Source organism: Heterodontus francisci, chromosome 26 (assembly GCF_036365525.1).
Source record: "Heterodontus francisci isolate sHetFra1 chromosome 26, sHetFra1.hap1, whole genome shotgun sequence".
NCBI classification, from domain to species: Eukaryota; Metazoa; Chordata; class Chondrichthyes; order Heterodontiformes; family Heterodontidae; genus Heterodontus; species Heterodontus francisci.
Window position 1 is genome coordinate 65,589,271 of NC_090396.1, and position 26,179 is coordinate 65,615,449.

The 26,179-nt window shown below is 45.5% G+C and overlaps 1 protein-coding gene across 8 annotated transcripts in view; it reads left to right on the forward strand.

Annotated features, from left to right (window-relative positions):
• Window positions 1–24,069, forward strand: part of gcgra (glucagon receptor a) — a 274,805-nt gene extending 250,736 nt beyond the window's left edge. For 6 of the 8 annotated variants that reach the window (XM_068058445.1, XM_068058443.1, XM_068058441.1 and 3 more), the window contains exons 8-14: window positions 3,542–3,701; window positions 4,511–4,571; window positions 5,695–5,764; window positions 5,867–5,955; window positions 6,901–7,039; window positions 11,164–11,205; window positions 12,809–24,069. In XM_068058445.1, the coding sequence (XP_067914546.1) occupies window positions 3,542–3,701; window positions 4,511–4,571; window positions 5,695–5,764; window positions 5,867–5,955; window positions 6,901–7,039; window positions 11,164–11,205; window positions 12,809–13,120 (873 nt within the window). In that variant the 3' untranslated portion in view covers window positions 13,121–24,069. Of the gene's footprint in view, window positions 1–3,541; window positions 3,702–4,510; window positions 4,572–5,694; window positions 5,765–5,866; window positions 5,956–6,900; window positions 7,040–11,163; window positions 11,269–12,808 lie in introns of all 8 variants that reach the window. The other 2 variants (XR_010977587.1, XM_068058447.1) reach the window with 2 other exon arrangements.
• The last annotated feature ends 2,110 nt before the right edge of the window (window positions 24,070–26,179 follow it).

Genomic DNA, 26,179 nt, shown 5'->3' on the forward strand with positions numbered 1-26,179 from the left:
CATGAAATGATGTTGGGCATTCTGCCCATCAGTCTATTCTCAATCATCAGCAAAGTGATGGATGGTCTCATCGACAATGCAATCGTGGCACTTAATCAGCAATAACCTGCTCATTGTTTGGGTTCTGCACGATGTTTCAGCTCCTGACCTCATTACAGCCTTGGACCAAACATGGACAAAAGAGCTGAATTCCAGAGGTGAGGTGAGAGTGACTGCCCTTGACATCAAGGCAGAATTCGAGCAAGTGTGACATCAAGGAGCCCGAGCAAAACAGAAGTCAATGGAAATCAGGGGGAAAACTCTCCACTGTTTGGAGTCATACTGAGCACAAAAGAGGATGGCTGTGGTTTTTGGAGGCCAATCATCTCAGCCCAGGACATCACTGCAGGAGTTCCTCAGGGCAGTGTCCTAGGCCCAGCCATCTTCAACTGCTTCATCAATGACCTTCCCTCTATCATAAGGTCAGAAGTGGGGATGTTCACTGATGATTGCACAGTGTTCAGCACCATTCACAACTCCCTAGATACTGAAGCAGTCTGTGCCCGCATGCAGCAAGCCCTGGGCAACATTCAGGCTCGGGCTGATAAGGGGCAAGTAACACTCATGCTACACAAGTACCAGGCAATTACCATCTCCAACAAGAGAGAATCTAACCATCTCCCCTTGACATTAAACCTTATTAACATTGCTGAATCCCCCACCATCAAAACATCCTGGGGATTACCATTGACCAGAAACTTTATCTGTGGTTAAAAGAGTTGGTCAGAGGCTGCAAATTCTGCAGCCAGTAACTCCCGTCCTGACTCCCCAAAGCCTGTCCAGCATCTACAAGGCAGAGGTCAGGAGTGTGATGGAATACTCTCCACTTGCATGGATGGGTGCCGCTCCAACAACACTCAAGAAGCTCGACGCCATCCAGGAAAAAGCAGTCCACTTGATCGGCACCCCATCTACAAACATTCACTCCATCCACCACCTTAAACATCACTGGCACACAGTGGCAGCAGTGTGTGCCATATACAAGATACACTGCAGCGACTCACCAAGGCTCCTTAGACAGCACCTTCCAAACCTGCCACCTCTACCGCCTAGAAGAATAAGGGCAGCAGATGCATAGGAACACCCTCCAAGCCATACACCATCCAGCCTTGGAACTATATCGCCGTTCCTTCACAGTCACTGGGTCAAAATCCTGGAACTCCCTTCCTAACAGCACTATGGGTGTACCTACCCCACATGGACTGCAGCGGCTCAAGAAGGCAGCTCACCACCACCTTCTCAAGAGCAATTAGGGATCGGCAATGCTCACATCCCATGAACGAATAAAAAAATTCCTCTATCCAGTTAAAATGAACCAAGTTCCGTGGCAAGAAACTGTCCTTAAATTGATATCAAATTGGCAATCCCATGGAAGGAAGCCAAAAGGATTGGTGGTATGGAGAACAGAAAAATGTCACACTGGCACAGTTGGGCAGTGTTTTCCTATAGTTAGTTGCGGGTTGTTGAAGCTGAGAAGATTACAGGGTAGATTTAATGGGAGCAATTTTAACCCAATTAGACCCATTAGGAAACTGATGGGATTGGGTGCAATTCTGGTTTTATACCCCCGCCCCATTGAGATCAGAATTGGGCGAGGTATTCCACACAATCCCGTGGGATTTCCACCTGGGGAGTTAGGTTAAAGCTCCCACCCCGCACCCCCCCCCCCAACCCCATGATGAATTTGCACTCCTAAAACAGAGCTTCATGTACACATCAGGAATTCAAGCACATTAAGCCAGTATCTGAAAGCATGAATTTATTCAATTTGCCCTTGTGCCTAATCCTGTACCATTAATAGACCTGAAGTGTTCAATGCAGGTTTGAGATGACCAAAAGTGGAAATCGTGCTCATTTCCCCTGCACTGACAATCTTCAGCTTGACCAAAGCAAACACTTATTCAGGAAAAAAAAAACTGCACAATTGGATGTAAGAGGTACCCGCACAGCCCGAGCCTCTTAGTTGTGCGTGGCAAAGCTGCTTAGTGATCAGCTGGAAGGCATTTTGATTGCTTCCCTCTTTCTCCCCGTTCTACCAAACTCTCCTTCCATTTTAGGTCAGAATGGCTGTAATCTCGAAAAGGGTGAGACAGAACATGCGAAGAAAACATCAAAACGTATTTCCTTCCATCGCTGTGCTTGCCAAAATGATCCTAATCTGTCAGTGGCGCCCGATCTGTTGAACTGGCTTTAATTTCCATTGTGTACTGGACTTTATTCCCCATTGATATTACATCCTTTATGATATTTCCTTTATTTGTTTTCCCATTGCTTGCAAATAGATATTGGATGTGACTTTATGATTTTTTTAATAAGTAAGCACCACAACCAACAAAGTACATGGACTGAATATTCCTTCCCCCAGTTCAGTCAAGGCCATTACTCTAATGCGCTAAACAGAAACAAAAGCTATTTGGTAATTGTTATAATGTCACACAGGCTCCTAAGACAGTGTAGTGCAACCTCAAAAACTATGGAGTTGGATTTTATCGCTGCACCACTGAAGTTCCATTGGACAGCCTTAGAAGTTCTACCTTTCGGATGAGACATTAAACTAAGGTCCTGTCTGCTCTTCCAGGTAGAGGTAAAAGATACTATTTTGTTGAAGAGATGTGGAGTTCTCCCCAGTTTCCCAGTCAATATTTATCTCTCAACCAACATCAGTAAAACAGATTATCTAGGTCATTATCACATTGCTGTTTGTGGTATCTTACTGTGTGCAAATTGGCTGCTGTAATTCCTACATTACAACAGTGACTACACTTCAAAAAAGTTCTGATGAAGGGTCACTGACCCGAAACGTTAACTCTGCTTCTCTCGCCACAGATGCTGCCAGACCTGCTGAGTATTTCCAGCGTTTTTTGTTGTTATTTCAAAAAAGTACTTGATTGTCTGCTATGCACGTGGGATGTCCTGAGGTTGTGATATGCATTGTATAAGTGCAAGTTCTTTCTTTTTGCTTTACATGACCCAATCAAACTCTTTCATAATCTTTAAGACCTCCATCAGGTGACCTCTCAGTCTTCTCTTTTCTAGAGAAAGAAGTCCCAGTCTGTTCAATCTTTCCTGATAGGTATCACCTCTCTGCTTTGGTATCATTCTTGTAAATCCGTTTTGCACTTTCTCAAGTGCCTCTACGTCCATTTTCTAAGATAGAGACCAGAACTGTTCACAGTTCAAGTGTGGTCTAACTAAGGTTCTATACAAGTTTAACATAACTCCTCTGCTTTTCATTTTTATCCCTCTAGAAATGAACTCCAGTGCATTGTTTTGTATTTTTATGGCCTTTTTAACCCATGTTGCTACTTTTAGTGAACCCACTGATCCCTTTGCTCCTCTACTGCATTTATACGTTTATTTTCCAAGGATTGTGTGGCCAATTCGTCCAACCAAAATGTATTGCCTCACATTTACTTATATTGAAGTTCATTTTACTATGATGCGTCCATTCTGTAAGTTTATAATTTGGGGCTCTAATCCCTGTTTCTTTCCTTCAAAACAGACTGCGGCAGGATGTAGAACAGCTCAGGTGCTCATGCAGTACTGCATTGGGGCCAATTACTACTGGTTGCTGATCGAAGGGATCTACTTACACAACCTGCTGGTGACTGCTGTCTTCTCTGAAAAGAGCTACTTTAATATTTATTTATGTATTGGCTGGGGTAGGTGTTCAGTTCATTCCTGTTCATTGCATTGTCATCTGCGGGGTGGAGGGTTACCAGTAACAGTGCATCAGTCAGATTACTTACTGTGAGAGTCCAATTCCAAAGTACCTTCAGAACTTCAAAGTGAATCAATGCTAGATCAGTGGATTCTTAATCCTTACATTCATGGTTCCCTCCAGTGTATGGCAGGATGCCAGTTGGAACTTGCAATTCTCTATACCCAGAGTGGTTGACTTCAGCTGTTCCGTTGTAGGGGAATGCCTTGTGAATGTCAGGTACTGACAAACCCCCAAGAACAAGCACCTTGCTTTCCTGCACCCTGCGCTGTGGGCTTAAGGGAATCATTGAGGGAGATAGTAATGTTTACTAAGGTTCCCCTGATGGCTCCATAAATGCACCTTTTGATTGGGAAGATCTGTGTTTGAGTAGCTGACCTGAGCCACAGAGCAATGGAGGGGTTGCCACTGGTTTCAATGCTCCCCAGATTAACGAGAGGAAAAATCAGTCTGGACAACTGCTCATAATCACCATCCAAGTCCCCTGCTGGAAAGTACAGGTGTGTGGGCATCAGGTGAGAACAGGGGTTGGCACTGAAGGTCTCCCCACCTCCGATACCACCTGAGAATCTCTGCTCATCTTTGCAAATCAAGAATTGCTACTTGAGTGGGTATGAGGAAAACCAGCATAAGTGACCATCTTCAGGCAAAGAACAGATAATGAGAAAATGTTAACGTAGCATAATCTCTTTCAAAGCATTTTCTGATTCTACAGTAACCCAGATTACACTATTTTATGTTGGTTTCCAGGAGCACCAGTGTTATTCGTTGTTCCTTGGGTGGTTGTCAAGTATTTATATGAAAATACTGGGTAAGTAGACCCATGGCATGGCATGAGCGTACTGTATAAGGTCATGTGTCACCTCTAAAGCCACCTACAAATGGTCACCTGTTTTCTACAGACAACTCAAAAGGTCTATTGAGCTATGTCCAAATGAAACTAGACACGTGTTGGTGATCAAGGTGAGGTGTTAGAGAACTGTGGAGAATCGGAGTTTCACTCAGGAACTATTATGGTCTTCAGAGAGAGAGTGGGGAGACTTTCATCCCATTAGTAGAGGCTGAAGCTGAACTTGAAGACCTAGAGGTGAAAGTGCAACCACCCTCTCTGTGTGTGTCTACTAATCATTAAAGGAGAGGTTTACACATGTACTTTCAGTAGACGGTGTTTACTGGGATAGTGTGGGGTTAGGGGTTAAATAGAGGCTGACCTGCCGGTCATATTGACGTCAAGTCCAATTAGTGACTTGAACAGAAACATCCATTATATTTGATTGACTGCCATTTTCTAACAAGCATTACATAAAATTGCACAGCATTTAGAGCACAGCAACAGGCTATCCGGCCCAACAGGTCTATGCTGGTGTATATGCTTCACACAAGCCTCCCCCCCACCCCTCGAACCCCATCAACATATTGTTCTATTCCTTTCTCCCTCTTGTGCTTATCTAGCTTCCCCTTAAATGCACATAGTCCCATAATTACTATATTTCCCCCCTCCAAACAAAAAGGAGCACGTCTAGAGGATGACTCCTTGATCAGAACATCCTAGCAAGGAATAATGGTTGGAGGGAGCAGTGGTCCCAAAATCACAGAGTTAGAGTCTGCAGCTCCACGATTTCCCACCCACTACCTCACCTGCAAGTGCTGACCTTCAGCACTCGCAGGAGGAATCAGCCCTTTAGAATAAAATACCAAACTAATGCAGGGAATCAAGCAAGCTTCATCCTTGGCAACAGCAGGTATATTTCTGTGTGAGCTTAAAGCTTCATCTACTGCCATCTGGGACAAGCTGAGTAGATGGACTGAGAAGAAGCACAATCTAGCTGGTGGGGGGAGTAGGGGAGCTTGTTGCAGGTGTCTGCAGAGAGCCCACACGTGTTTCCAGTTTTAGATCTGATGTTAAAGCTCACTGGCACCTTGTTTATCTCTAGGTGTTGGACAACAAATGAAAACATGGCCTACTGGTGGATAATCCGTTCTCCCATCCTGCTGTCTATACTGGTACTGTGGACAATGTTTGACCACACATCGCAGATTACTTTGTAAAGCTGCAAAGGATGCAATAACATTAATTCTTGTGGGTTTTGTTCTCTTATTTTTCAGATCAATTTCTTCATTTTTATCAGAATTATTCATATTTTAGTGTCCAAACTCAGAGCTCACCAGATGAGGTATACTGATTATAAATTCAGGTGAGGCTCTTCTTTTGTCTCTCAAATTTTCCATTTGAATATCCTCCCCTTCTGTCCTCTTCCCCTCCTTCATCCATCCCTCCCCTTCTGTCCCTTTCCCTTGCCTTCCCAACTCTCCCCTCCTTTCTTTGCCCGACATTTTCTCTCTCTCTCCCCCCGAACTTCCCCCTCCTCTCTCCTTCACCATCCACTCTCTGTCCCAGTGTCACTCCCCACCCTTCATTCCCTCTCTCCCCTCCTCTCTCTCCCCTTCTCTTCCCTTCCCCTCTCTCTCCTTTCTCCCCTTCTTTCCCCCATTTCTCGCCTGCCCTTCCCCTCACCTCCCTCCCATGTTGTGACAGAACGTTTGGCCTGATTTTTCAACCAGGAATTTGGCTGACTGGACTGTCAAGCAGGCTCTACTACAGGCATGCAATCCTTTCTGTCTGATCTTCCTCTGGGTAAACTGTGATCCAGTGATCATTTACACCCAAGTGCAGTAAGAGGGAAGCCTTCCGCAATAAAGTTTAATGTACGTTTAATGTTCCAAAGTTGCGTTATTGAAGCACATTGGACATTTTGGACAACACATCTATCTGCTGAAATACTTGCAGCATAGTTTTAGAATCCTTATCTTCGCTTTTATGCATGTTGGCCATAAGTAGCACGAGAGACTGGATAACAATCCCTTCTAATCTTTGCTGAGCACCAGCTGAATTTTAACTGTGCAGCCAATGGGCTGGTTCCCATAGTCTCGTCTGTCAGTAGGGGTAAGATCCAGGGTTACAGGGGAGAGCAAGGCAAAGACCCATTGCAGCAAGGCTGAGGAATTAACTAACATGCCAAGTCCCTAGGATTCTGGGATATAACTCATTGCAGAGGAGATGGAAGCCCCAACTCAGCTCAGTTTGATTTACGGTTTAATTCACTCATTGACCATCTGACCTACTTTCTCTTTCTTCCTAGACTTGCCAAGTCTACACTCACCCTGATCCCCTTGCTGGGGATTCACGAGGTGGTGTTTGCCTTTATCACAGATGAGCACGCCCAGGGTACACTTCGATACGTCAAACTCTTCTTTGACTTGTTTCTAAATTCCTTTCAGGTATGGTTACGGCTTTAGAATCAACAATGATGTCAGACTAATGGATACAGGATCAGAATCCCATCTGGTTATTCAGTCTGCTTTTCTTTAAAGAGTGACTACTGACAATCTCATTGGGAGATTGTGGTTGAACAAGTTTCTGAGCCTAAGAGAGGCCCATTGACCTTGTAAATCTAAAGGCAGACTGTCAAGGTTAAGTTGCACCTTAACCCCTATTCCTCCTCTCCTCCCATGGCCACTGGCTGGAGGGCAGGTCCACTAGCAGACGGGTCAGTAACCAGAGGACACAGGTTTAAGATAATTGGAAAATAATCCAAGAGGAAACGAGGAGACTTGTTATGCAGTGAGATCTTACTGGAACATGCTGCCTGAATGGGCAGTGGAAGTAGATTAAATAGTAACTTTCAAAAGGCAGTTGGATATATACTTGAAAAGGAGACATTTCAGGGTTATGGGGGAAGAGCAGGGGAGTGGGATTAATGGGATAGCTCTTTCAAAGAGCTAGCACAGACTCAATGGGAAGAATAGCCTATTGTGCTGCTTGATTCTGTGATTTATTCTCTGGTGCATCTCTTTGGTTTCCAACAGTTGCCCTGTACACCTAAGCCAAGTTACCAAACCTAGGTAGTGCAGCGCAGCCTCATAAGCAAATGAGTCACGTCCTCATCTGATGTCCACATACGTGACACTTCCAACAAGCAATGGGGATCAGGAACCCAGATTGAATATGATTCAACCCCTGAGTCTGCTCCTTCCACAGCCTTTGTACAATCTATCTTACCCTGGACTCTACCTCCAGCTAAGTCATCTCCCACATTGCATAAGTGCACCCAGGTGGTCAAACTCATCCCGAACATCAACAGCACAGGATCTCCATGTGTCCCTTGAAATACTTGCTAATCTCAGTCCAGACGTATAAGGAAGTAAATCATCTCAGCTTCTGCCGGGGGCCTGTTTCCCATCCACACACTGGGGCCTGGTCCCCATCCACACACTGGGGCCTGGTCCCCATCCACACACTGGGGCCTGTTCCCCATCTACACACTGGGGCCTGGTCCCCATCCACACACTGGGGCCTGGTCCCCATCCACACACTGGGGCCTGTTCCCCATCCACACACTGGGGCCTGATCCCCATCCACACACTGGGGCCTGTTCCCCATCCACACACTGGGGCCTGGTCCCCATCCACACACTGGGGCCTGTTCCCCATCTACACACTGGGGCCTGGTCCCCATCCACACACTGGGGCCTGTTCCCCATCCACACACTGGGGCCTGGTCCCCATCCACACACTGGGGCCTGGTCCCCATCCACACACTGGGGCCTGTTCCCCATCTACACACTGGGGCCTGGTCCCCATCCACACATTGGGGCCTGGTCCCCATCCACACACTAGGGCCTGTTCCCCATCCACACATTGGGGCCTGGTCCCCATCCACACATTGGGGCCTGGTCCCCATCCACACACTGGGGCCTGGTCCCAATCTTCACACTAAGGCCTGGTCCCCATCCACACACTGGGGCCTGGTCCCCATCTACACACAACACACTGGGGGCCTGGTCCCCATCCACACACTGGGGCCTGGTCCCCATCTACACACTACGCACTGGGGCCTGCTCCCCATCCACACACTGGGGCCTGGTCCCCATCTGCACACCAGACACTGGGGCCTGTTCCCCATCTGCATGCTGGAGCCTGTTCCCCATCCACATACTGGCGCCTGGTCCCCATCTACACACTGGGGCCTGGTCCCCATCTGCACACCAGACACTGGGGCCTGTTCCCCATCTGCATGCTGGAGCCTGTTCCCCATCCCCACGCTGGACCCTGTTCCCCATCCACACATGGAGCTTGTTCCCCATCCACACAAGGAGCCTGTTCCCCATCCACACAAGGGGCTTGTTCCCCATCCACACAAGGGGCCTGTTCCCCATCCACACAAGGGGCCTGTTCCCCATCCACACATGGAGCGTATTCCCCATCCGCACATTGGGGCCTGTTCCCCATCCGCACATTGGGGCTTGTACCCCATCCGCACATTGGGGCCTGTTCCCCATCCACACAAGGGGCTTGTTCCCCATCCACACATTGGGGCCTGTTCCCCATCCACGCAAGGAGCCTGTTCCCCATCCACACAAGGGGCCTGATCCCCATCTACACATTGGGGCCTGTTCCCCATCCACACATTGGGGCCTGTTCCCCATCCGCACATGGAGCCTGTTCCCCATCTGTACATTGGAGCCTGTTCCCCATCCACGCAAGGAGCCTGTTCCCCATCCACACAAGGGGCCTGATCCCCATCTACACATTGGGGCCTGTTCCCCATCCACACATTGGGGCCTGTTCCCCATCCACACAAGGGGCTTGTTCCCCATCCACACATTGGGGCCTGTTCCCCATCCACGCAAGGAGCCTGTTCCCCATCCACACAAGGGGCCTGATCCCCATCTACACATTGGGGCCTGTTCCCCATCCACACATTGGGGCCTGTTCCCCATCCGCACATGGAGCCTGTTCCCCATCTGCACATTGGGGCCTGTTCCCATTCACACATTGGGGCCTGTTCCCCATCCACACATTGGGGACTGTTCCCCATCCACGCAAGGGGCTTGTTCCCCATCCACACAAGGGACCTGTTCCCCATCTGCAAATTGGGACCTGTTCCCCATCTGCACATTATTGAAACAGTTTCTTTTGATGTTGAGTTTTTGTTTGAAGCTTTCTCATTTTCATCCTGCATACCCTATAGCTCAGTGTTTACTGTCCAAATCCAATCAGGTACATCATCTTCAGAGTGAGCACCAACATCATGAGAAAGACAGTCTTCTCACTGCTGTATCTATCTGATGAAGAAGGCCGTGGGCAGCAATGTCAGATTCTTGGGAGAGAAGCTACTCGACAGTGTCCATCCACTCAGCCTCTGTGTAGATTTTTAAAACCCATCTATCTTTTATAGAAATAGATTTCGTCATGGCAAATACATAGACTTACATAGAATTTACAGTACAGAAACAGGTCATCCAGTCTATTTAGTCTATACCAATTGTTACAACCAAGAGAGAAAGAGGTCAAGGGGTCCTTCTCAGCCTTCACCTGGTTTTACCGTAACAGGGTTTGATTTTTAAAACACCATGTTTTTAGCTCCCACTTGGTGAATCCTTGTTCATCGCTTTCCAATTATAAGGCAAAGAAATCAGCACAAACAGGTTTTCTTAGGTTTAAAGAAGAAAAATTGAAATTGATTAAACTTGAACTTAAACTCTAATTTGGTTGACGCCTACGGATACACAATGTGCCCCACACTAGCATGCATACATAATACACACATGCAAATAGAGACAGAAAAGAGCAGAAGAAAAATAAAGTGGAAAAGTTAGAGGCAATATCTGAAGAGATTTTGTTACAGTTCTTCGAGCTCACTGTAGAGTCCTCGATTGTAGGTAGATCTTGCTTTTTCTTGGGGCCCAGTATTCTTCTTAAACCTTGTTCGCTGTAGGAGACTTTTCTCTCTTGGGGTTCATGTGTCTTCAGTGGATTCAGAGGCTTGTGAGAAAGAGATGGGAGCAGACAGGAGAGATCTTCTCAGTCCAGGAGCAAATGGTCTTCCTGAGTTCAAACTCTCTTTGGCTAGTTCAAAAGACCCTGGAACAGTCAGTTAGTCATGTGACCAGCTGGTCTAACCAGTCCTGGATTGTATCACCTTAGCAGTCTCTAGAATGCTCTTCTTACACACAATACCTGGTGAACCATTGTGGGTTGAATGTGTCAGAGAATGCTCCTTTGTCCTTCCAAGCATTGTCTGTTAATATGCAAATGTCTTTTCCAACCACAGCTGATCAGTTTAACAAGTCATCTCGTCCCTCCGGCGACAGTTTAAAATCAATGTTCATGACAAAATTAATGCGCCTCATTCTTGGCAGGTGGGGGCCTAGCATGACACTGCGTTTATGCTCTACACAAGCCTCTTCCCACCCTATACTACTTCAGATTGCACTGTTCTAATACAATTGATCAACCATTACTCTAATAAGACAGTCCTCACTTAAATGTATTTGTCATTCAATACAATTGAGCAAAGTTTAGCAGAGTTGTTAACCACAATCTTCCTTCTTCCCTTGCAGGGTATGCTGGTTGCCATATTGTACTGTTTTGTCAACAGAGAGGTAAAATGGTCTATATAATCTGTTGCTATAGGTACAATTCGCTATTTAGACTGGATCTGGAAGGTGAGCTTTCTAAAGTTCAATGGTATTCAAGTGTCTAGTGGATTCATCAAGAACTGTTGAAATTGAGGTCAGGTGTAGCTCCCATGGAGATGGTGGGAGATTGGTCTCATACTGGCACAGTGGGGTGGTAGTCAGTGAGCTATGTTGCTTGCTACCACCCTCTTCCCCAGAATGGTATGTGACATAGAAAAGCAAAGAAAAGAAGAGGCCATAAGACACCTTAGGAAGCAGATTCTTCTCAATTTAAGATAAACAAAGAAAGAGGTTACATTTCTTTAGCATCTTTTATGACCTCAGGAGGTTCCAAAGTGTTTTATGAAGCACAATGTTATAATGTAGGGGAATGTAACTGCCAATTTATGCCCAGCCAGATCCCGCAGGTAGCAATGAGATAAACAATCAAATAATCTGTTTTAATGATGTTGGTTTGGTTGAGCCCCCACCCACCCCCCTCTAAGAATATTACCATGAGATCGTTTACGTCCATCTGGGGGTGCAGACAGGATCTCAGCTTAACAACTGATCCAGAAGACAGCATTTTCAACAGTGCAGCACTCTTTCAGTATTGTACTGGTGCATCAGCCTAGCTTTTGTGCTCAAGTCTCTGGAGTAGGGCTTGAACTCATGACCTTTTGAGGCAAGAATGCTCCCCACTAAGCTAAGGCCTAAAAAATAGACAATGTCCACCCAATAAGATCAGGAGAATCTGAATGACACTCAAAGTTCGGATGTGGATTTATACACACACACACTGTTCCACAGGAATCAATATTTGAGAGAGCAGCTTGAGTAACGGGGAGTAGCATAGTGATAATATCATGACTCTAGTAATCACCAGCTCAGGCTGATGCTGCGGGGTCAAGGGTTCCAATCCCACCATGGTAGCTGGTGGAATTTAAATTCAATTAATTAATAAAAATTCAATTAATTTAGTAAAATCTGGAATTGAACGCTAGTCCCATGTTGTCAAAACCCTTCTGGTTCACTAATGTCCTTCAGGGAAGGAAATCTGCCGTCCTTTGCTGGTCTGGCCTACATGTGACTCCAGACCCACAGTAATGTGGTTGACTTTTAACTGCCCTCTGAAATGGCAGGGCAAGTTCAAGGGCATCTGGGATGGGCAACAAATGCTGGCCTGTCCACATCCCGTGAAAGAAGAAAAAAAAAACGCATCTTAAATTGGTCCAATGATGGAGGTATTTGGTCACAAAGGACCAATTGCAGCAGGAAAATAGAGATTGAGACAGTGAAGGATTTGGGAGACAAATAAACTCCAGTTGCTCATAAGCTAATACTTTACCCTTCACTAAGCCTGAAGGTAAATTGAGGAAAAGTTATATTCTTGTCCTCTGGCCATATTGTGTGGGTCTGTTGCTGCCCAATGGATGCTACAAACCTGGACCTCCCTTCTTCCTTGACTAGTTGCCCTCCTTCAGCTGGCATCCCGTTCCATACAGTCACCTCTATCAGTATTTCTCCTGCTCTGTCCCATTCCTAACCCTATATTATTTCTCACTTCCTTTGATGTCTCCCATCCCAGGTACAGTCAGAACTCTTCAAAAAATGGAGCAGGTGGAAGCTGGGGAAAGACATTGAGGAAGAGTACAGGCACACTTACAGTCAGCCCCCACACACGAGGAATGGGAGCACCAACGTGGAGAAACACAAGCTTGTCAGCAACTATCACAATGGGACTGGCGAGACGAACCACACTGTGCATCCCGCCCCCCATTACATTGAGAAGGCAGGGTCATCCTCTGAACAAATAACCCTGAATGAGAAGCTACACTGCTACGAATTCCCTAAAGAAACAGACCATAAGGCCTTGTGCTTGATTGAGAGTAACTGTTAGAAGAAAGGCAGACAGATCATGACCAGATTTCTGATGGGACGCGCGAGGAGCATCTGACTGTGAGTCCAAGGCAAGACATTGGAAATAATATAATTTTTAATGAAAAGCAAAGAGCAGCTCACCGATTTTCCTGATGCCTGATGACACCCTTCAAGGCACGTACCTTTTGACTTCACTTTGCTTTCTGAACAATTTTCCTGCTGTATGTTTGACTGGTTGTGGGCTGATGTTCATGACTCTTTTTTTTAAAAATGTTGCGGTAATAAAACTATACAGGTGATAGTGATCAAAAGTGATATTTGCCGTAACTGTGATTGACTTTAAGATGGCACTTTAAGAAACACTGATGGCTGAAGAGGAAGATGGATTTAAGTGGATCTTTAATATTCTCACCGCCTCCCCCCAAAAAGAACGTGATATTTAATCTGTTAAGCGGCTTAACAAGAGGGTGGAATTAAAGAAGAACTGCAACAAGGACACAGAGGAATCACAACTTTAACCCTGCGGCACAGATTTCCCTCATACTAGTGCATGGCCCAGCAACTCTGATTGTCCGATCCGAGCCTTGACTAAATCTACATCAGTTGTTGTTTGTGCATAATATGCGTGTTTGTGTGTGAGATGCTGACCAATCAGTCAGCCTCATAGGAACAATCTGTTTGATGTGGTTTGGCCTTTACGTACCAGTGACGTAAGGGAGATACCATAAGTCAGAGTTGAATTTTGCTTTTATTTGATGTGCTGAAGTACAGCAGAGCTCACATGCGTGCAGAATTATAGCTGAACCTGTACACGGTCACAAAAGGACTCCACTCCCAACTGTGAATGTCTCTTTATTAATGGCACAGGGGGATTCCCCCGCAACTTCCATCTCTTCTCAAAACAAAACTTTTACGTTGAATTGTTAGAATGCAACAAAGTCTACCTGTCTTAAAAAAAACTAACACATCTTCATCGGATATGAAAATATTGAGGATTTTGCAATGATGGTTAATTTCAGGCTTGATGAAATTTACTCTGCTGATTCTTATATTCTATCTCCGGCTCCTTAAAACTCCAAGGGATCATAACTTTCCAAAATTCATTGTCTCCGGTGAGAAAGTAAGCCTGTCTATAAAGCAGGTTTCTCACTGCCTGAAAACATTTAACATAGAGGGACAGGCAGACAGGCACACACTAATATCTCACGGTATAATTTCAAGGCCTAGGTTCCCAGAGAGTGAGGATGGAAACCAAGTGGTACAGGTGATCAAATAACAAGTCATTCAACAGAAGATTATTATTTAAATTCGTTCTTGGGATATCAGCATCACTGGCCAGGCCAGCATTTATTGCACAACCCTAATTGCCCTGGGGAAGGTGGTGGTGAGCTGCCTTCTTGAACCGCTGCAGTCCATGTGGGGTAGGTACACCCAGAGTACTGTAGGAAGCAAGTTTCAGGTTTTTGGCCCAGCGACAGTGAAGGAACTGCAATATATTTCCATGCGTCTGTTGCCCTTGTTCTTCTCGGTGGCAGAGGTTTGGAAGGTGCTGTTAGAGGAGATTTGGCAAATTGCTGCGGTGCATCTTGTAGATGGTGCACACTGCTGCCACTGTGCATCAGTAGTGGAGGAAGTGAATGTTTGTAGATGGGGTGCCGATCAAGAGGGCTGCTTTGTCCTGGATGATGTTGAGCTTCTTGAGTGTTGTTGGAGCTGCAACCATCCAGGCAAGTGGAGAGTATTCCATCACACTCCTGACTTGTGCTTTGTAGATGGTGGCCAGGCTTTGGAAAAATTTGCAAAGATATCATTTTCAGAACTTAATTAGATCCTCCACATCCACCAGTGCCCCCCTTTCCCCCATCACTCCACACCAACCCAGTGCCCCAGCCACTACCTCGGCTTCTGTTTTGAGATTCAGGACTCTGTGGTTTCAACAAATGGGCGGAATTTATCTGCAGTAGATTTGCCAAGTGTTGAACAGACAGTTGACTTTGCAAATGATGGTGACAGAAATAATCAAAGTATCAAGCCAGACCAGGCCGCCTGTTCATATATAAAAGTGAGAGTTGGAGAAGTACTGAGATTGGGCCACTAGCATATTTAATGAGATCATTGTCAAGTGTGCTGTAGACAGCTCAGCACTGAGAACTTTACCACCTTTTCTTGACTTTGACTCTAGAATCAAATGGTGAGGTCCTCAAATTTAGACTTTGAAGTCTGAGAATTCTGAATTTATGGAACATTAAATGTAACATTAGAAGGATATGCTGATAGGATGAGGGAAGTAAGGTGATAGGAGCCTCGTGTAGAGCATAAAACCAGCACAGACTGGTTGGACCGACTGGCCTGTTTCTCTGCTGTAAATTCTAAGTATTTGCCATGATTAAATCTATTTCTACATGAGATATATATGTCTTAATGATCTACGGGGTGAGGGGACACTGTTGAGTAGCTGCGCCTGCAAAGAATCTGCCTGCATCCTTCATCATCAGACAGATACAGCAGTGAGGGGAAGACTGTCTTTCTCATGACATTGCTGCTCTCCCTGAGGATGACGTAGTTGATTGGATTTGGACAGTGAGCATGGAACGAGGGTAGGCACGATCGACATGAGCAAGCCTCAAGCAAGCAAAACACAGGATGGGAAGAAACTGTTCCCAAAATTTGCTGGGCGAGAGGGAAAAGAGCAATGAGGGAGTGGGAACTAATTAGATATCTCTTATAAAGAGCCAGCATGGGTGTGATTGGCTGAATGACTTCCTGCTGTATCATTGTATGATTCTATAACTACCCAACCCCCTAACACTGAGAAAACAATGATGAGGTGTGGAGGAGTATTTTCACTAAAGTAATCATATTCCTTCAAGTGTGACAGAAACCGGTGTCACATATCAACAACCAATAGATCTGGTGAAAGTGAAGAACCCTGTTGGCTATGGTTTGGACTGGTTGAGATTTTGTATACACATCAAACATAGCTAGTATCGCTTTTCCATTTGCTTTCAATATCCAATGTTAAACAGGAGCATAAGAAGTTTCAGGAAGAGGCCCATTGAACACCCCCCCTCCCTTTCTGTTGGATCGGCCGCAGATACCTGCCTCCACCTCATGGGGTAGGTTTTGTGAATGAGTGCTTGCTGTGTAGAGTTTGGTGCATCTGGAATTCTGGTGGTGAGTCCAGCAGGACTTGTATGATTTTCTATCCATTGAAATAGATACTGAGCAGTACTTAAAAATTATTGGAGAGTGAGTCATGGGGAGTCTGCCGGGCTTCACACCTGAATTCCTGATATTTACTCCTGGTGGGAGTAGCTGATTTGTGAAATCTCTCCGCCTATCCCTCAATTCCTTCTTTCACCTGCAGCATGTCCAATTATCTTCTGAACCCATTTATGGTGTGCACTTTAGTGATGTTCTTGGTAACTTATACCTCACAACGCTGTGTCGAAATGTTCTGACTGACTTTCCTGGGTCCTCGTTTTAACTTGTGTTCTCTGCTATTTGAGCGATGGCTTCCATCTTCTTCCACTTTGGCCAAAATGACCCCTAAAGAGTCCGGGTCTCTGACTCACTGCCTGGCTGAAAGCTGGAAGCTTCTCGCACCAGAGAGGGTCAACAGGACCAGAACAAAATGAAGCCCAAGTGAGCAGGCCCAGTGGAATAACCTTGCATCCATGGCAGCCGTTCTGGACCATGCTTGCTAGGTGGGGAGGGTGGGGTTTCTCACTGTATGACCATTGAGGTGAAAGATGACATTACAGAAGACTGCTTGACGGCATTAAGAACCCCTCTGACAGATGCTGCATTGCGGCCAGCTTGCATTGGAGATCCTCCAGGGTATTCTTCAAATGAGAGACTTTCCTTTCATGAATATACACTGAAGGATATTACATTGGAGGATTTAACTTTTTATATTTTTATGCTAAGCTACGTGGAGGGCATCAGGCTCACACACTTAAGGCAAATCAAACTTGCCAGAAATCTGCAGGCTGAGTTGGAGCACTGGGGCCAGGATCAGAAGGTGGATACCGATGAGAGAGGCCATTTGCCCCATCTTAGGCATCATCTGAAGAGTGAATCAAAGATTTTTGCCTCTGCTATTCTATCCAGGAGTCGCTTTCTGTGTATTGGTCACTCTCTTGTCTGAAGAGGACCCTCCTGATGTCTGTTGTACATATGCTTTTTACTAGTCTCATCCCTATATGCTGCTGTCATGGTTCAGGTTGATGTGGGGTGAGGGTGGGACACAATTTCCCCTTTCTGTACCATTTACCATTTTACGTTACCTCTATACAGTTACCTCCTTTCTCACCCGGCCTCCCCAGAGCAAATATTATTTGGGAACTCTCCTCTGCAAACGGCAATTGATGCTAGATCAACTGTTAATTTTAAATCTGAGATTGATAGATTTGTGTTAGCCAAAGGTGTAATATTACTTGTTCCTTTGGTGTGTGATCTATTGTGAGACTCACAGGACTACAAATACATAGGATCTTAGGAAGATAGGAACAGGAGTAGGCCATTCAGTCCCTCGAGCCTGTCCCACCATTCAATGAGATCATGGCTGATCCCCGGCCTAACTCCATATACCTGCCTTTGGCCCATATCCCTTAATATCTTTGCTTAACAAAAATCTATCTATCTCAGATTTAAAATTAACAACTGTTCTAGCTTCAACTGCTGTTTGTGGGAGAGAGTTCCAAACCTCTATCACCCTTTGCGTGAAGAAGTGCTTCCTAACATCTCTCCTGAACGGTTGGGCCCTAAGTTTTAGACTATGCCCCCTAGTTTTAGAATCTCCAACCAGTGGAAATAGTTTATCTTTATCTAGCCTGTCTTTTCCTGTTAATATCTTGAAGACTTCGATCAGATCACCCCTTAACTTTCTAAATTCCAGCGAAAACAGGCCTAATTTCTGTAATCTCCCCTCGTAACTTAATCCTGTAGGCCAAGTATCATTCTTGTAAACCTACGTTGCACTCCCTCCAAGGCCAATATATCCTTCCTAAGGTGTGGTGCCTAGAATTGCTCACAGTACTACAAGTGGGGTCTAACCAGGGTTTTCTACAGCTGCAGCATAACCTTTGTGTCTTTATACTCCAATCCTCTAGATATAAAGGCTAGCATTCCATTAGCCTTTTTGATTATTTTCTGCACTTGCTCGTGGCATTTTAAAGATCTATGCACCTGATCCCCCAAGTCTCTTTGGACAACCACTGTACTTCTTCCAGTGACCTTCCCTTACAGCCCTTAAGGTGGCCCTTTCTTAAGGTAGTCCCTTCTTAACGTTGTTCCACAACATCCCCCTTTTTTCCAAAGATAAAAACATATGCACAATAAGCAATGATGTTGCGGTTCACACTAAAACCCGACATCGGCCTGACCTGACTACAGCCAACCCAAACCCGACCCGAGCCTGAACCCTTTAATTATCTTCGCGCCCGACCAGACCCGACCCAACCCGACATGAATCTCCTTCATCCGTTCTGGCAGCAGATTATTCCTGCAGCTGGAGTTGTGGGGAATCGTGGGTAAGCCTGATCCCGTGACTTCCCTGAAGCAGCGTCCAGCCCGACCCAACTAGAGCCCGAATGCTGGAGTCAGAATTTTGACCCGACTCGACCCGAACCCGACACATGTAGTCGGGTCTAGTCGGGTTCAGGTCGGGTAGCCAGGCTTTAGTTCAGAGTAATTATACATGATTAAAACAAATCCCTATGACTCTAAAGCGTTATTTACAGGTAAGCAAAGTTAACATTCCCGAAAACGTAGAGGAGGTTTGCTTTTCCGTCCCGATCTGGTTATTGTGAACCTCTTCCCTTATTTGGAAAGCTTAGAAAAATGATTGACTGGAAACTTCACCAATCGCCAGCAATCCCTCTGCCCTCCAGGTGCTTGCTGCCACGAACTGAAGCCGGAAGAGAGACTCCCGGTCATATCGCCTCTTCATGTCAAAACTCCCTGCATTTGTGTCATCCTTTGCATGGACCGACACGATACACTGGACCTGGATATTTTCTACCATCTTTGGTGTGTTACTGTATCCATATATTGTAACAATTTATAGATCTTGGTACACTGGAAGTCCTGTGAAAGCTGGTCCAGTTTACAATATAAGAAATTTGTGGTAGCCATTTGGAGCTCCCATAGCTGCACTGTAAGGTTATTGTTCCAATGCACTTGATTCGAGAACCATTGTAAGCAGTCAGCCTAGCTGTGGTGGGTTGTACCATAGATTCCCATTTTTTTAAGTCCATGTCCTTCAGTATACAGAATTCACTTGCTCCAGTGTCGATTTTTACTCTGATTTTATGCTTGCAACTCTTCTGTGACATATAATCCTGATCATGGCGAATGTCTCAGATTGCGTAATAGCATTGACATGTTGATCCAAATTAACTATGTGAAATGCTTGCTCGCTCTTCACACAAGTGCATTCTTCACCTGTGTCCTCCTGGTAATCTGTCTCTCTGCTGACCTGTTGTACCCGCCTAGGCTTTTGTCGTGTGTTGGCATATCTTTCGTTGTGTTTGCCATCTTGTCTTGTAGACGTTCTCTCAGCATGGGATCTGCCACCATTCCTGTGTGCAGTTTCTGAGCTCGGCATTCTGCACTGCCTTGCCCAATGCCCTCGCATGCCACAAGCTTTGCATTGGTCCTGGGATGCCAGACAACTGTGAATTGGGCGAGTCAGGCCACATTTGCCACAAGACGTAGCAGACTTCTGAGCTTTGGTTACCATACCAATTGTCGTAGCCACCCCCAAATCTTGTAACTGTTGGCACCCAGCCATGATGGCTTCAGATTTACTTCCACCATTGAGTAATGTATCTATGCTGTGCCCTTTCTTCTTTTCTAGCAGGTCTTTTTGAAAGGCCTCTAGTGGAGTAGACGTGATTACTAGCTCTATAACCCGTTCTGACAATTCGATATCTGCAAAGTCACAATATTGAGCTTTGTCTTGGCACCTTGCAACAAATTGGTCAATGGACTCATCATGCCTTTGCTGGTAGTTCATAAGCTCAAGCTTAGTGTCCTAGGCCCAATCATCTCCAGCTGCTTCATCAGTGACCTTCCCTCCATCATAAGGTCAGATGTGGGGGTGTTGGCTAATGATTGTATGATATTCAGCACCATTCACAACTCCTCAGATACTGAAGCAGTCTGTGTCCATTTGCAGTAAGATCTGGACATCATTTAAAGCTTGGGCTGATAAGTGGCAAGTAATATTGGCACCACACAAGTGCCAGGCAATGACGATCTCCAACAAGAGAGAATCTAAGCATCTCCCCTTGGCATTCTACAGCATTTTCATCGCTGAATCCCCCACCAACATCCTGGGGGTTACCATTGACCAGAAACTGAACTGGACCAGCCATATAAATACTGTGGCTAAAAGAGCAGGTCAGAGGCTGGGAATTCTACATCGAGTAGCCCAGTCCTGATTCCACAAAGCCTGTCCATCTTCGACAAGGCACATGTTAGGAGTGTGATGGAATACTCTCCACTTTCCTGGATGAGTGCAGCTCCAACAACACTCAGGAAGCTTGACACCATCCAGGACAAAGCAGCCCACTTGATCGGCACCTCATTCACCATCTTAAACATTCACTCTCTCCATTACTGATGCATGGTGGCAGCAGTGTGTACCATCTACAAGATGCACTGCAGCAACTCACCACTCCTCCTTTGACAGAACCTTCCAAACCCATAACCTCTACCTAGACGGACAAGGGCAGCAGATGCAGGGGAACACCACCACCTGCAAGTTCTCCTCCAAGCCACACACCATCCTGACTTGGAACTATATCGCCGTTCCTTCACTGTCGCTGGGTCAAAATCCTGAAACTCCCTCCCACTGTGTGTGTACCAGATGGGCTACAGCGGTTCAAGAAGGCAACTCACCATCACCTTCTCAAGGGAAATTAGGGATATGCAACAATTTCTGGCCTTGCCAATGATGCCCACGTCCCATGAAGTGATTTAAAATTAGACTCTTTAGCCATTCCAGATAGGCAGTCTGCTGTTCTTTGTTTGCTCTTGGTTGGTGTGTTCTTCAGAGAAAAAATCCCAGATGCTGCCACCATATAATAATACTTCCTTTGATGTGTGATCTATTGTAAGACTCACAGGACTACAAGTAATATTCAAAGGAAAATGTGGATTTTATTATACTTTAACTGGAACATATATATGTACAAACAGCTATTGCACAAGCACATCTAAAACACATCTCATTCTGTTGGCCTCCAGCCACAACTAACTAGTCATGTGTGACACGACATCACTTCCTCCAGTGACCTTCCCTTACAGCCCTTAAGGTGGCCCTCTCTTAAGGTAGTCCCTTCTTACTTTACCTCTATGAAAGTTCCCTCACTTCTCACCCAGCCTCCCCAGAACAAATTCTATTTGGGAACTCTCTTTCGTAAATGGAAATTGATGCCAAATCAATTGTTAATTTTAAATCTGAGATTGATAGAATTTTGTTAGCCAATGGTATTAAAGGATGTAGGGCAGTGTTACGTTAAAGGTGATTCCACACGCCCACTACATCCCCAACCCCGGTGTGTCCAAACTGGGCAGCCACTCCAATGATTGAAAATAAAGGCCACTGAAAATTCACTGATAGACGTCACTCAACAGAGCAAGTCATTGACGCAGGATCTCATCCCTGCTTCAAGGCCCTTTCACTGTGACTCTGTGGGCTTATGATTTGACATTGGTGGTGGCGTGGGAAAGGCCGGAAATGGATCAGCTGCACCCGTTATACACTCAGCTCAATTCCTCTTTCAGTTCAAAGTCGGACGGGGAGTAGATGTGCCGCCATCATTTTGGAGCTCCACCGGATTTTACTCCCGCCCCAATCCGATTACAATGTTAGATGATAATCTAAAAGGGACTCTGAGCTTTGGAATTCTAAATCTAACCAGGGTTCTTGTGGATTATTCAATTCCTAATCTTTCCCACTGCTTTCCACTTCCTCTGGCTGTGGTTGAGTTAGTTCAGAACAAGCTTCTCCAGGGCCTTGTCAAGTTCCAGTGGTCAGGAAAAGGAGTTCAAAGGTTAATAGTAATGATCAGATGGCAGCTCAGCAGGGGTTCCATGGCAACTGAGGCTCTGAAGATTCGGGATTCCACCTCCTGGTGTTTTAGGCTAGTGAAGGACACCAGTCAGGTTGAAAATGGTAAAAGAGAAGATGAAGAGAAGAGAACATCAGCAACACCAAGTTTTGGATTTTTAAAGCCTGACAATTGTCCTAGGAGGGAAGAGCGAGGAAGTTAACAAGTTCCACATTTAAAGGTATTGGAGTAGTTGGTGTAAAGTTGGATTTAACCATTTCTCAAAGAAAGAGAGGGAAAACTATCTCCAGGTTTCCAACTCTGCACTGCTGTCCAACGATTCAGTGATCCTCCGAGCAGTTGTGAGGCCCCCATGGATGATTTACCACACACAAAGATTAGCTGTTTGTGTGGAGCCAGACCCCAGCACGAAGCAGGAGATGCGGAGGAGGGGGCAGGAAGGGGTGGGGTGGCTGCAGCGAACAGAAAGGTGATATTTCCCCAGGACAGTCCCCCAAGGCCACGATATCTGAAAAGTGACTTTGGAATTTCAGGCCCTGCACACGGATCAGCTGACAGGTCCGCTTATCCATCGTCCACAGGGCAGGCAGTCTAACAGAGTCGTGTTCGCAAGCCTGAGGCCTGGGAGGGTCTCGATTTAGAAGCTCACCTTGTGCAACAAAGCAGGACCTCTCTCACCTTTCTGAATGAAGCACGTGCCTAGTGACTGTCATCCCTATCCGCCAAAACCACCCCACCCCATCCCACCACCCGCGTTCAATGAACGAGTGGGGAGCCAATGATCTTCAGAGGTGTATGGAGATCAGGGAGATTTCCATTGTGCAATACTCTTTATAAAGGATGGCTTTATGATCTGCTCACACAGGAAAGCTAACAGTAATTGCCCCTTTTAGGAGTAACTCAAGCTTGGGGAAACTTTTTGCTTTATGCTTATCCTTGTAATCCAATGTTTTTAATCTGCAGATTTTTAAATGGCACTGTAATTCTTTTTGAACCCGCAATGCATGCCTTGGTGGGGTGGGGGTTGTAAACAGTTACCACTTGTGTCCCCACGCACTATTTTTAATTACAATCGCTTGCATAGTGCCTCATGTAGCTGTCTTGCTTCACTTACTGGCAGAATTTGTTACGTGTTTTGTATATTGAGGTCAGGTATAATGCTTAGCAGTAACACAAACAGCCCCCACCTGATAATGTCTTGCACAGTGGGCCACAATAACTATGCTTAATGTCAGCTATTTTTTTGTTTTAAACTTATATGATAAATGCTTGAGTGTATTAAATGTGGAATGAATTCCAAATCGACCGGATTTTGGAGATGTATGTAAAAAAAAAACACAAAATCTATGAATTGTTAAAGCCTATTTGCACAATTTAATTTATATAAACATGTAAATATCTGTATATATATATAACAAAGACTTTTGTATGTGATACTCTCAGGCAGATGTTCTCATCCATTTGAGCTGTATTTTTTGCTGGTAGTTGAACTGTTCTGTTCACGTTGAGCTGACCTGGCTATCCCAGACTCTGACGCAAGTTCTGTGGCTGATCGTGGATCCGAAACGGTGCTTCTGAATGTATGGTGTAAATTTTCCATGAGAATTCTTCTCCAGCATGTTCACCAGCTTGGCCTGCGTGTGATATTGCACCTCATAGTGCTCGGCCCTCCCTTAGATGTCTTTGGCTGACAATATTTACAAGATGGGCCTTTGGTGCTGGAGGGATCTTCCCTTCTCCCTGAGGTCCTCATCTCCTTTCTCTTTCATTTGCTGATATTGTACGGTTCCTGTGAGCTGATGCAAGTTTGTTTGTTGTCTACTTGCCGTTTAAACAAAACAAGAAATAAAAGAGAGAGACAGACAAGACTGGGGAATGTTGTGTTTAGTCCCTGCATTTGTGAAAGTAAAAAAGAACAGAGTTTTTACTGATTGCGCTCAACCTGAGAGTTGTCTGATGGGTGTTTCAACTGCACGGTCTCAATAGAGAACAAACTTGCATTTATATAGCGCCTTTCACAACCTCAGGACACCCCAGAGACACCCACATCCAATGAAGTGTGATGTGAGGAAACATGGTGCCAGTTTTCACATAGCCAATTATCTTAAATCTGTGCCCTCTGGTTATCAACCTTCCTGCCAGTAGAATCAGCTTCTCCCTCTCTAACTTCCTTGCATTATTCTAACCACCTCCATTGAATTACACCTTACCCTTCTCAGCTTCCTCAGTCTCTCCACATAACTGAAGTTCCTGATCCCTCATACCACTCTGGTAAATTTCCACTGCACCCTCTTCAAGGCTTTAGTCTTGGGATGAGCAAGGACTCTGTATGAGATGGCTGATGGCGGGGATCAGAGTGTCTGGTACTGCTTGGACAGACCAGATTTCCACCACGCCTTGTGGGAGCAAATGCTTCCTGACATCACCCCAAATGACCTAACTCTACTTTTAAGGTTATTTCCCACACTCTCCCCCCAACCCCCCGTCTCCCCAATCCACCCCATTCCAGACTCTTCCACCAGAGGAAATAGTTTCTCTCAATCTACTCTATTGGCTCCTTTAATTATCTTAAACACCGCAATTAGATCACCTCTTAATCTTCATCACTCCAGGGAACACAAGCCTGGTATGAAGCTGTCCTCATAACTTGATCCTTTTAGCCCTGGTATCATTCTGATGAATCTGTGCCTCACCCCGTCCCAGGCCATTATATCCATATATACTTACTGAGGTGCAGTGCCCAAAATCTGTGCTGTACCCCTACCTCTAACCACACCTCATCATTCCCGCATTACCATAGAACCATAGAATCATAGAATTATAGAATAATTATGGCACAGGAAGAGGCCATTCAGCCTGCCATGTCTGTGCTGGCTGAAAAAACTAGCTGCCCAATCTAATCCCACCTTCCAGCACCTGGTTCATAGCCTTGCAGGTTACAGCACTTCAGGTGCATGTCCAGGCACCTTTTAAATGAGTTGAGGGTTTCTGTCTCCACCACCGTTCCTGGCAGCGAATTCCAGATACCCACCGCCCTCTGGGTGGAAATATTTTTCCTCATGTCCCCTCTAATCCTTCTACCAATCACTTTAAATCTGTGCCCCCTGGTAATTGACCTCTCCGCTAGGGGAAACAGGTCCTTCCTGTCTACTCTATCTAGACCCCTCATCATTTTGTACACCTCAATTAAGTCACCCCTCAGCCTCCTCTGTTCTAAGGAAAACAACCCTAGCCTATCCAATCTTTCCTCATAGCTGCAACTTTCAAGCCCTGGCAACATTCTTGTAAATCTCCTCTGTAATCTCTCCAGAGCAATTATGTTCTTCCTGTAATGTGGTGACCAGAACTGTACGCAATACTCCAGCTGTGGCCTAACCAGCGTTTTATACAGTTCCAGCATTACATCCCTGCTTTTGAATTCTATACCTCAGCCAATAAAGGAAAGTATTCCATTTGCCTTCTTCACCACTCTATCTATCTGTCCTGTCACCTTCAGGGACCTGTGGACATGCATTCCAACGTCTCTCACTTCTTCTACTCCTCTCAATATCCTCCTGTTTATTGTGTATTCCCTTGCTTTGTTTCCTCCCCGGCTTCCTTTAACAACCTGGGATACAATCCATCCGGCCCTGGCGATAAATCCACTTTCAAGGATGTCAGACCCTCTAGTACTTCCTCTGGCATTATGCTTGTTGTATCTAATGTTTCACACTCCTCCTCTTTAACTACAATGTCTACATCAACTCTCTCCTTCGTGAAGACAGAGACAAAATACTCATTAAGAACCCTGCCCACATCTTCCGCATCCACGCATTAGTACCCTTGTACTTCTCTGATAGGCCCTACCACTTCCTTAGTTATCCTCTTGCTCTTAATTTACTCATAAAACATCTTTGGGTTTTCCTTGATTTTACCGGCCAATATTTTTTCATGTCCTCTCTTTGCTTTTCTAATTTCCTTTTTAACTTCACCCCTGCACTTTCTGTACTCCTCTG